Genomic DNA, 12329 nt, shown 5'->3' on the forward strand with positions numbered 1-12329 from the left:
TAATTAGTCTTGCCTTATACTGCCAGACGTGGCAGTCGTTTGGGCTTGGAGTCGCATAAATTTGCCAGGAACTTGGTGAAATCGTGGGGGTTTTCTGCTCATCCCTAGATGATGCACTGCAAGCCTTCCTCCAACTCAATGGTCCCATCAGCTCTCAAACCATAAACGGCCGCTAGATGTACTTTCAGATGCACAAAGTATATGTACAGTGATGCCACCAACAGGCATTTGTGTTTTTATACAGCCTAACTGCTGCCTTAAAGGGAGGTGTAGTGCACCTTTAAGATGTTTATTTTAACGTAGGTGACATATCCAATTGGAGATTTCTGCAAACTGGGTGTCTTACGCTGATACCTGCAGCTGGTGGAACACAAAACCTCTTTTGTGATCCTCTTAAGCTTAAAAGTCCATCTGGTAATTAAAAAAAAAAATCGTTGGTATAATCTTCACTACGACGGGAGAGGAGTTCCCTGTGAAAATGGCTTAAACGCTTCCAGAGTCGGCGCGTGGCACGTACGAATTTTTTTGGGGTTAAGGAAGAATCCGAGGCCGGTGGAGACGCAAAGCCGCCTGATCCTCAGCAGAGGCACCCGGCCGTGGAAGGACTTTAATAAGAACATTACCTTCTGCCGAGAAGCCAGTGATATCCTTGGTAGTGTCTTACTTAATGGGACAGTGTGTTCAGCTGAGGGCGACCTTTGACACAGGCGGGCGGTTTGGAGGCCTGTGGGGGGGGAAGACGCGTCGACAAATGGAGGATCTTGATCTGAAGCTTCCAAGATCCACGGCATCACAACGACGTTTGCTGAACCTCACCGGACGTTCGTTGCGATCGATTCCATATAAGACGCTTAAAGCGATCCGCGGATTGATCTCCGCTCAGTCGATCTCTATTGATCGCTTGTTACGCGTCGTATTTAACGACGAGTCGCCTCCAATTAACCCAAAGCCTCAAGCCCTGACTAGTATAACGACTCCATGTTCTGGCCACCGCCAGAGCCTTTTAATTTTGATGCTTGCGAGTTCATAGGTGATCGAGCTTGTGTGTGTTTTGTTTACAACGCTGTCTGCAGTTAAAAAAACAAAAGGATCTTTTTTAAAAAAAAAAAAACACTTTTTAAACATTCATTCCTGCATTAAAGCCTGAGATTTTGCCTCAGGGAAAGTCTTCAGGGCAGGTCAGGGAACCTTAATCTGACTCACAAAACCGGCGTTGACGCAGTAACACTGAGCGGCCACCGGGGAACTGGCATGCGAGGCTGCATCAGCGTGTCAGAGCGCGAGATACTGACACGATAATTGCATCCCGTCCAGCCGGAGAACAGACCTTAAGGAATCGTGACGGCACTCGGGCGATTGGAGTCTAGGTCGCCATTTTACATGACGGGGTGTGGAGCAGTGTTTGGGGTTCAGGCAAGATATTTGTGCACTTTATTCTGCTGGGATGGCTAGGGCGTGGCTGGGGGGGCGGGTTCAGCTGAAATAAACAAAAACCCAAGTAGTGCACTGGAGGGCGGATGTAGAGGATGAATTGCCGAAACGTCATTTTGAGCTGGAATATGGAAATCCGGATCCAGCCGCTAAGTCCGTCGGCGAGCGAATCCGTGGTGGGAAACTTTCGCTGTGCACCTGCTGAATGGGCTTGTCATCTCGCTTCCCGCCTGATGAGTTAATTCACTGTCGTCCGCCATATGCTCGATTTATTCAGCGGCACGCCTGTCAATGAGCTGCGATGTTAATACCTCGGAACGCTGCTGGTCGTTAGACAATGCCAGCCCTCATTATGGGGCACTAATCACGCTCACCGAGGATCTTTCATTGTCTTTTTTTTTTCTTCTTTTTCTAGGGAAAAACAAAAAGCAGAAATGAAATACCAGAAAGTCCTGCACATCCTTCAGGTGAAAGATGCCAAGATACTGCAGCTGGAGGAGGTATGGTGCCGTCTGTGTGGTGCCATGCGCTGGTATTTTATTTTTTAGTCACCGGTCGCTTCTCTTTTGACGTTTCCCACACTGTTGAAGTCGCCCAGGAGTCTTCCATCAGGGGCGTATACAGAGGGCGGGGCCACAGGAGTACTGGCTAAAAGCTGATTGGCCTGCGGAGTGTCCACTCCCCTGTCAATCACCAATTCAAAACATATCATTGGCTAAAAATTAGGTTGGCTTTTCTCTGTGAATTATGGCCCCTCTTGTGCTCCCCACCTTAAAAGAATCTCCCCTGGTTCCTCACAGTACAGACTCTCATTTAATGTGTGAGGATTCCGGGTTGTTAATGGCGCCATCTGAACGGACCGTGTTAGAACCTGGTCTGAATCTAGTTAACGTTCTCGATTCTCCACGGGGTCCTGTGGGGCCGCTGATATCTCGTACAGACGGTATCCGAACCAACACAAACGGGCATTAACTAGTTTCCCGATTCTTCTGGGATATGGGGTCCACAGGGTCTCGTGTCTTGTTCCCGTAGTAACTATTTCCAGCCATACTCCTTTGCCTTTTTTTTCGTTACATAATTAGCTTTCATATTTCGAACTGCACAGGGAACACGTTACGCTAATTTTTCCATCCAGGATTGCGTAGATTCTTCAGACCTTCTCTTACACTTCTGAGGTTTAAATTGTTCTTGCCTACCTCATTATCAGCGTTTGAATCCCCCCCCTGGCCCCCCTACCTTCTGTATAAATCTTTATTAAAGCCACTTTTGCATGTTGAACGGAAACAGGAGTAAATCCCCTATCTGGAAGATTCAAGTGATTTTTCTCCCCGTGTGGCAATTAATGTCGTTTCAGGGCTCGGTCTTCTTACTAAAGTATCAGTCTGGGTGGCAGAGAAGCCTAAAGAGGTGTCAGTGTCAGCCTCTGCAGGGCAGCCACTCGCGGGTCGGTCGGCTCGGACAGCGCCCCCTACATGGCGTGCGTGGAGCGGCTGTGAGGAGCCAAGCTTATATCAAGCTATAATAAAATGTAAATGTGTGCTTCCCCACTTTAAAATACATTTTTACCTGTTTTTTTGTATCTCGGAATGGATCCTTCAGGTGATGGTGAGATGCTGAGGTCTCACATGGGCCCCCTGCCCATAAGTTCTTGTGACTGCATTCTCGATCAGGTAGTCATGTGCCCATTTCACCAGCATCTTGCTTGGAGTGGACATACTGGACTGGGCAGGGCCCTAAAGACCTCCCAGTTCTCCCCCCCCCTGCACCTTATTGATGACTTACCAGCGTCACCTTACAGTGACCCGGTAGCTTACAGCATTGGGTTGAGAAACTGATAAAGCCAATCGTCACATGTGTTGACAGACGTCTGGTTAAACATTGCCCCCTTCCCTCCCTAGCAAGCGAGCCGCCAGCAGCGGATGATCGACGACATCGCCCAGAGGAAGGTATCCGCGGACCAGGAACTGGGCGAGATCCGTGGGAAGCTGAGAGAGGCGAGCCAGGAGCTCAAGGTCGGTGTCCAACTCTCAGTGATTCCACTCTGCCTTTAAGCAGCCGGGGGGGGGGGCGGGATGACAGATCCCACGGGAAGATTAGGCCTCAGAGTCCGCGGGGGGTGCGGGTGGGGTGCAGGGGGGGGGGGGCATGGTTTGTTCTTGGCAGATTCGCGGAGAAACCTACATAAAAGCAGGGGACGGCGGCCGCGCAGTTCGCCGATGAATAGTTAATGACAGCGATGGAGGGAGCAGGCGCTCTGCGTGGATGTGGCCTCCGCTAATTACATTCTGATGGGACTCGCATTATTAATTGATAAAGGCGAGGACGGCTCGGAAGTGTCTTAGCGGGACGTGGCAAAATAACAGAGGACAGCATCAAAGGGGAAGATGGCACGCTCTACGAGCCCATTAGAGCCATCTCATTAGAGACACCGTAAAGGCCGGGACCAGACCTTTGGCCTGTATGGGGGGGGCGGCTTTGAGAGAATGGGGGTCACCTTGGCCACCGGGGGCCCGTCCAAAGGCCGCTGACGATGAGCCACGTGAATACGGCCACTTATGATTCCGTTTGAACCCTGTGATCTCTATCGCCCCCTACAGGAGCTGAAGGAGAAGCGGGATAAGGGCGACGAGGAGCAGCGGCGCACCATCAGGCTCCTGGAGGAGGCGAGGGGGGGTCTGGACACGCGCTGCTCCGAGCTCTCGGCCAACCTGGAGAGGCTGCGGCAAGAAGCAGCCCGGCGAGAGGCGGAGAAGTGTAGTGTGGAGTCCCAAGTCCAGGTGGGGAGTGGGGGTGGGCTGGGGGCAGTCAGCATTCACTGCAGACCACACGGAAGGAGACAGGCCCCCCCCCCCCCCAATCCCCGAACATCCTTAACAAACATTATCTAAATTGACTCACTTTTCAGAGCTCTTTTTAAAAATTAATCGTCTCTTTTGTAAAAGTGGGGTCGTAATTGCTTTTTAACTTTGGTGCGAGTCCAGTTAATTTGCGTCGTGTGGGCTTACTGCCTGCGTGCGCTCACAGCCATTAACATCGCTAATTTGAGGGTCACGCAAGCGCTTCTTTTCACCGGCGGCTTGTCGTTTAAACCCACCTCCTCCTGCCGTCCATTTATCGGCTTCGACATAGCCGGTTTCCAGAGGGGAGTTTTCTCTTTCCGTCCTCAAGAAACTGGCCACCCCCCAGACCCGATGACCCACTCAATCCTTCCCTGTGCCATCTGAACACCCGGGTCACTTCTGATTGGTTGCTCACAGGATACATGTTCCCTGACATGTGTGAGCCACGTGTCTGTATCTCCAGAGTGTTTGTACATACATGTCTGTATCCCCGGTCTGTTTGCCTTTCCTGCAGAGTGTAGAGCATGACCTCAGTGAGGCCAAGCTGCAGGCCGCAGACGCGCGGAGCCGTTGTGCAGAGCTGGCAGTGCGGCTCTCTGTTAGAGATGACGACCTGGAGGAGAGAGAACGGCGCCTCCTAGGGCTCGGGTGAGTGCGCTGCACATGCGGCGGCATGTGTGAACCCCCCTGTGAATAACAGTAACTGGACATTGTAGATTGAGACACTACAATTTTTTGTTTCATTCATTTCTTAATTTATGGGTGTGCAACTGTAAATAATATATATTTTTTGCAAACTGCAGTCTGGCTCTTCCCTGTTTCTCATTAATAAAGGCCTGCTTCCTTGCTTGCTTCCTTGCTTTATGGGACTTCAGTCCTGCTTCTAGGAGCCTGACACACACTGTCCTAACAGTGCACTTCACACCTGCACTTAATGTCTCCCATTCCTTCTGAAGGTCACTTGATGTCATCCTGCGATTCATGAGAAACTGTCAGATAAGTTAACGGTGAAGTCACTTCCGCCCCCTATCTGGCTGGTTTCTGGTCGTTCCCAGAGTCTCCTGCTTCACCTTATGCTTGTTTGCTGCTGTCTTAGTAACTTTGAACCTGGGAGAACCTGCCGCTCAACGTAGCCTCTTGCCAGCAGAACCACGATTAAACCAGGATTTAAAAATTCAGATTTGTTTAAAAAATAGAGTGCTCTCAATTTATTATGTACCTAAGGTTAAGGAATTAAAAAAGTGTTAATAGTGGTCGTTAAATATATTGGATACTTTCCTCAAAATGGCCACAAATCAGGTTTCCTTTGCTTTATTGTCTCCTGCCAGGTGAGTGTAGAGGCTGCTAACATTTTGCCCAATTAGATACTTCATTCTTGTGTAAATCTCCGAGGAGATAAACCCACCAGATGAGGCTGGTCTTTCTAAAGCGCTCAGGAGAGACCTCGAAAGTGCCACCCACGTGATAAGAATCCGCAAAGCGGAGCTTCTGGACCAATCCGCGGCTTTGGCGGGGGCCTGATTAAAGACGGTACCTGTGGAGTGCATGATCTTGCATGGTGGTCATGTGACTCTGGCCCACGGCGGTGTGGGTGGGGTCTGTTTGGTCTATTTCTGCATGTTGTTCAGGGGTGACTGTCTCCTATAGACACCCACCCTGTGATCAGGGACTACCTGAGTCTACACCATCCAGTACAGTGCTGTGTAAATGAGGAAAACCGCCAACAGGGGGCGCAGCGGTTAAAATGCCGTGTACAGTGCTGGATCCTGCCTTCAGAAGGCTGTGCTATGGTTAATATTATGCTAACGACAAGAGGCAGCCGTGCGGGGTCTAAGGTAGCACCCTCGTGTGTGCAGGCGGGAGTTGCAGGAGGCGCAGGAGCTGTACCGGCAGAGCGAGGCGCATGCCGCTGAGCAGGCCCAGCTCATCACACAGCTGGAGGGGCTCCACCGCGATGCCCAGCGGCTGCTGAGGAGCCAGGAGGAGGCGCACGCCACCGAGAGCGCCGCCCAGCGCAAGGTGACTCGCCGGGGCGGCGACGTTTACAGTAAATAACACGCCGGTTCGCTTCAGCCTGAAAGGCGTAAGTCTGTTTGTGTGCATGCAGCTGTACGCCGAGCTGAGCTCCTGCTTCGAGGCGCTGAAGGCCAGCGAGGCGCAGCTGCGGCAGAACCACGCCTCCTCAGCCGCGCAGCTGCACCGCAGGGAGCAGGCGATCCGGCAGCTGCAGGCCCGGCTCTCTGCCGCCTACGGGGGCCCCACCCGGCAGACCAACTCCCAGCTCCTCCAGGTCAGATCCCCTCCCGGCTTGTGGACATGGGACCCGCTTCTGCCTCGGCTGCATTACCAAACGGGTGCCGTTTGTAGTCCTCTGTCCTGCAGTAGAACTTTTTCGGAATCTCAGCTAACTCAGAGAATCGTAACTCGGAGGGCTCTGCTTCATCGCTCCCCCACCCACGCGGTTTAACTCAGTGGGTTTCCAGGCATGAAAAATTCATTTAAGGTGAAGGACAGCGTGCATGCCGGCACCTCCCGCGGTCACGCCGCGGCCCCCAGCAGGACGGCCCGAACACGGACAGATCAACAATAAACAGCCTCTCCTTTCAGCCCCTTTAGCTGATGTTTGCTGCCGTCGGTTGCGACGTGAGACACTGGGCGCATGTAGCGGAAGGCTGGGCTTTCCTTCCTGAATGTTCTCGCACTGATTTCAGGCACATTCTGCAATGACGTGTCATTTCGTTAGAAGTGAATTAAATAAAAATAGCTCGATAGCCCAAATTCGGAACTGTGTCTAAACATGCTGAAGGGGTCGTTATGGTCGCATGATCCATCAGTGAAAAACCGAGTGATCCGGTGATCTGTAAATGCCTGTTTCTTCGCCGTGAAGGATGACTACCTCTTTTGCGGCGGAGCGGGAGATGCTTGGAGGCCTCGTTTTGGTGGGGGGGGGGGGGGGGGGGGGGCGTCGGCGAGCCTGTTGCCGCCTTAATATTAAATCCTGTTTATCGAACACGTGTATTCGCTCTCCCACTTGCTTTGTTTCCTAACTTCACCGTCCGCTGACATCAAAGCCGGCAGATCAGGTATCCCGAGGAACGGCGAGGCCACCAGAGCCGGCGAGTCCATAATTGGGCGTCGTGCAATTTTGGCATCTGCAATTCCGTAACAACCCCCCCACACCGCAGCACCTGCTAAATTCTAATGCCGTCTTGGCCGGGAAGGTTTATTTTAATTGTAAATGTCCGCAAGTTACCGGCAGCGATGATCAAAGCAGGTCCCGGGCTGGGAGAGCGCGGCAGTTCGCCTCGAGTTTGAATACAAGGTAGAGGCGGCTTTGAACGCGCCGAGGTGCATCAAGGCCCACAACCAGCGGTTGCCGCGGTTCCACGCGGTGCGTCGACGTACATTCCGCACGCCTTCTGCCGAGAGGAGCTGGGCTTTAACTCTTTACCGGAGGAGGCGTGAGGATCGGTGCCGTCTGATCCCTGCTGGATTTTTTTCAAATTATTATTTTTAAAATAAAAGTTTAATGACTCAGTGTTCCCGCTTTTATCCGGCTGTTGTTGACACGTCTCCCATCTTGATCGCCGGGATCCCCCGCGGTAACCGCGCTGACAGGTAACAGCCTCAGATCTGCGGCCCTCTTCGATCGCTCCCCTCCTGCCACATGTTGTGCCGCTGTCGGTCGTCCAGGCATCCGCCAGTGATGTGTCACGGCTCTCTCGTGTTGCGATGCCCTTTGGAGGTCAGCGCCGGCAAGGCGACCCCCGTATCGGTCGGCGGACTCAGCCGGGAACCAGGCCGAATCGGAGCCGTGAACTTCCTGAGCCCGTCCCGTGGAGGAATCCGCAAACAGAAGGCCTGATAATGATGTAACTGATGTAACCGTGAGATATTGAGGATCCAGAGGCGAAGGGCTCTGGGTAGAGAAGGGAATCGATAAATAATGCAGGAGCTTTGCCGACATGATGCTCGGGCGTGATCTCCACCGGAGGGCCTTTTTCCACCCGCTAGCCGGCCCCTTGCTGAGAGGTCAGGGGTCCGACCCGGGTAGCTGAATCGTGCACACATATACACCGCCCCCCCCCCCCACTCCTGCCTGCAGGCCGCCGCTTGGCGTGAAGCTGGCTGTCACGGCCTGGCGATAATGACACTACTGAAACCTGTTAGCATATCAGTGCGTCTTTAATCTTAGTTCTGGTTCGTCGACAAACTGAGGGGCGTCACTGTGGAGAATTGGCTGGATTTGGTGCTGAAGGACATGGACCGATATCATGTAAGTGTTTAGGAATGTTATTGATATATGGTGAGTAAGAAAAGACCGAGTTGCTAAATGTAGCATGGAGTCCTCAAGCTTTTTATGATCAGTTTGTGGAGGGGATTGAAAACATATAGTTTATTTTTGGCTATTAATCAGTCCCTCCCCAGGGGAAACCCTGGTTTAGGGAGAAAAAGACACACCGTAATAGCCTCACTAAAACCCCCAGGTGTTAAAGTTTCTATATGTCAGGACAGGAATAACAGAACCAGGAATCGGATCTCCCCGCAGCTGCGGTCCACTTTGTCACATCGTGCCTCCCCCCCCCCCCCCCCCCCCCAAAGCCCGTTATTAGTGTCAGCGAATCAGAAGCTGTCAGATGTATAATTGAGGCGACAGCTCCCTGCACGCTGCCTGTTACACGGCATTGGGGCTGTACGGCTGAGCGCATCTGTCAGACTCAGGACAGAACCTTCCGGAATATCAGAATCCAAGCGGCGTTTTCCGACGCGGATATCTCTTCGGCATGAAACTACTCTGGCAACAGATTTCGCACATTACCGAAAAGTCTCAGCAAATAGCAAAAATTAAATTAAACATTTTTTCCCCTTACCGTGTTGTTTGCATGTGTGTTTTTCCATGGTCTGTTCTTTGCTCATATTTGTTCCCCAGCGTGTGAGGTTCTGCCCTTCCCATTCGTGTCCGGATCGCACCATGCTGGATCGCACTTCTGACCCCCCATGTCGGACTTTTTGGAAACGTCTTCCTTCCCCATTAGCTGGCAGTATCGATGACGGCTTTTTTTTTTCCCCAGTCAAATCGGCAAATCTGAACTGATCGGCCTGCAGTCATCCTTGAAAGAGGTCTCCGGCGTTTGGGATTTTTAACATTCTCTCAGGCTGCATCATAAACGCAAGGCGTGTGATGCTATATCCCGCCAAGAGGCAGGCTGCCTGCAACAACATTAATATTGTCTTAACTAACGCTCTGTCTTCTGCGTGACCTTAAGATGTGTTTATTCGTAGTGGAAAGGCCTTGAACCCCACAGTGGGATCTGTTGACGAGTGTTTTCCTTAACGTCATTCAGCCACTTGGGGGGGCATTCTCGTTAAATCACAGCTCTGCATGTGGTGTATCGTTGACACGCCCCATCCGTGTGCTGCCGGGAGTCCGGGTCGACCGGACCAGTCCGCACTACTGAACCGCTCCCGTTCTCTACTCCCCGAGTCCAGGGGCCTTTCTCCTGGGGCAGGGAGGGTGGGGGGTGGTTCCTGATACGTACATAACATTAGCCACGGCGCACTCATTGACATTCAGCTGCAAGGTTCTGCAGCGGGCCCCACGGGCCTCTGGGGGGCGCCATCGCGGCCTCTGCCATATGTTCCCGCCACATCTCTGCGCGTCTACAAGCCGCGAGATAAGCTCCCCGAAGAACCTAATCGCGTTCAGTAATTACGGCGTGGCTTTTTGCCGCCTCGGAAGAAGGGAGGGGATGAAACGCCCACCCCCCTTCATCAGATAATTTGTAAATTGCTTTACATGGCAAATGCCGAACGCTGGTCTGTTTTCGTGCCTCTAAAAATTATAAATAATTGTAACAGATGTGGCAATATGGCCGGGCTCCAGAAAACGAGGCCCCTGATAATTTGCCCCACCCTTTTGACAGGCCAATTTAATAAAATGTGAACAAAATCTTTCTGCTAATAATTTATCATCCCCTCTCCCCATTGGTTAAACTTAATTACCCTAGCAGTTAACAAGGTCACGCCCAGATGCCGGGGCGGGATCGGGGACCTCGAGGTGATGACGGTCCGTCTTCTTTTTACCGAGCGCAGGTGCAGCTGCTGGCTCGTCGGGGGCTGATACTTTGCACCCCCCAGCGTTTACCGCGCTGCTCCCTGCACTTGTCTGGAGCTCCCCCCCCCACCCCTGGGTTTGGGTGTCTGCACTTTACTATAGTACTTTTCTTGTACTTCCATTTTTCATGGCTGTACGTATGACCTTTACATTAATACAGTGACTGTGTTAATATTTTATGAAGCTTCATTTGCCATTTGTACAAGAATGAGAACCAGGTACATTGGAATATGTTACTTTGCACGTATCCCGTCTAGCTCACTTTTTTTTTTTTTTTTTTTAAAGCTTGGGGTTTAAATGCAGGGTTAACTGTGCATCCAGTAACCGTGAACCATTTTTCAGGTAGTTAAGGATCTCGTTCAGGCGAGATGCGGCTGCTCTGCCGACTATGGGATTTAAACCAGCAGAGTTCTGGTCACAGACACAGAGGTCTAATCCATGGGGTAGTCTGGCTATAATTTCATATCCCTCTTGTTTACGTGATTTTGTGTGAGCAGGGTTTCGTAGCAGAACGTGGTCGTCTGAAATGAAATGATCAGACCTCGTCTGACCACTGATTCAGTTAAACCCAGAACTGATTCGAGAGTATTGAACCAAAAACCTTTCAGGTTTGTATTCAGCGGTTCCACTCTGTTCGTAGCGGGTGAAAGATCCACCAGGTTTCTGGGACAGTGTTCCGTGCTGTGGATTCATCCTGGTCCGAATCAGTCAGCCTTGGCATGGCCAAGAATCTGCTCCTCGATTTGTGTTTGATGTTGTTTTTCCATGCCTAATTTTTAATTGGCTTTAAGTGAATTACCTACGATTATTCCCCGGAACTCTTGATAAACCTGACTTTATAAGACCTTTCTACTGTTTGTAATAATTAATTAGCTGGGAGGTTTATAACATGAGGCAGTTACTCACTTGGTGCACGTGAAACAGGCTGGGTTCTGTCTTTCAGGAACCGCCAAAGGATCCACCAGCCCCCAGCAACCCAATGTCGTCCGCCAGCCCCATTCGGAACCAGGACACACGGCCCCTCCCGCAGAGACGCGAGGTGAGCCCGAACTGAGCACACCGTCGATCTTAAAGCATTGCCGATCACCCGAAGAGGTGTACTGGAAAGAAATGGCATCACATGACCTACGCCTGTGGCTGTGATTGGTGCAGTTTATGCTGAGGTCGTCATTCTTGGATTTGAGATTAGTTGTTACAGGAAGCCAGTCGATAAAGTACCATCTCATCTCATGTGATGCATACATATGCATATTTAAAAATGTTGTTCCTTAAGAACATCAGCTATCCTAATACCAGAGAGGTTCCTGGTTGGCGTATGAGGTGTGCAGAGGTCTGTAGAGCTCTGACGGGAAGTTGCCCAGTAATGGTGGCTCAGTGAGCTGCACCGGTCCTCTGAAACCTGGAGCACGTGTGTGAACGGGACCTCAGCCAGATCTAGCGGGGCGGGGTCACCACAAACCCCGGCAGAATTCTTGGCTTGGATGACTCTCCTGGTTTCTCAGCTTAGCATTCAGCATTCAGTTGCCGTAATCTGCTGTATTTGTAAACCTGTGCTGGGCAGTTGCCACAGATGCATCTGTGAACATTTCTGCTCATCAGGGTATGGACAGCTTGCCCGACCTCCTGTTTATCTCATAATGTCCACGCTCACCTGGGATTCCCGCTCACGGCGGCTCTGCTGGTTCTGGATGGATGGACTTCTGCTTGGCTGTTTCTGGGAGCCCCCCCACCCAGCATGTGTATTCACAAATTGGCCGCAAAGGGCTTGGAAAGGTCCGAGTGAGCCTGATACTCTGTGGCCCGGTCCGCAGTGAGTCCGGTTCGGTCCGCAGGCAGTGCGCGCTCATTTTCGCCACACGCTCATCCGGGACACTGACTATGTCGGGTGTTTGTTATGAAGAGGCCTTTTGATGACAGGGTGACCCCTCCTCCCCCGGGGCAGG

General features: G+C 51.7%; 1 protein-coding gene across 3 annotated transcripts in view; it reads left to right on the top strand.

The window, feature by feature from the left end:
• Positions 1–12329, top strand: part of cntln (centlein, centrosomal protein) — a 47319-nt gene that overhangs the window by 4978 nt on the left and 30012 nt on the right. For all 3 annotated transcript variants that reach the window (XM_048999891.1, XM_048999890.1, XM_048999892.1), the window contains exons 4-10: positions 1847–1931; positions 3330–3443; positions 4029–4208; positions 4786–4919; positions 6128–6290; positions 6379–6561; positions 11330–11425. In XM_048999891.1, coding sequence (XP_048855848.1) covers positions 1847–1931; positions 3330–3443; positions 4029–4208; positions 4786–4919; positions 6128–6290; positions 6379–6561; positions 11330–11425 — 955 coding nt within the window. The remainder of the gene's footprint in view (positions 1–1846; positions 1932–3329; positions 3444–4028; positions 4209–4785; positions 4920–6127; positions 6291–6378; positions 6562–11329; positions 11426–12329) is intronic.

This window comes from Brienomyrus brachyistius, unplaced genomic scaffold (assembly GCF_023856365.1).
Source record: "Brienomyrus brachyistius isolate T26 unplaced genomic scaffold, BBRACH_0.4 scaffold47, whole genome shotgun sequence".
Taxonomy (NCBI): Eukaryota; Metazoa; Chordata; class Actinopteri; order Osteoglossiformes; family Mormyridae; genus Brienomyrus; species Brienomyrus brachyistius.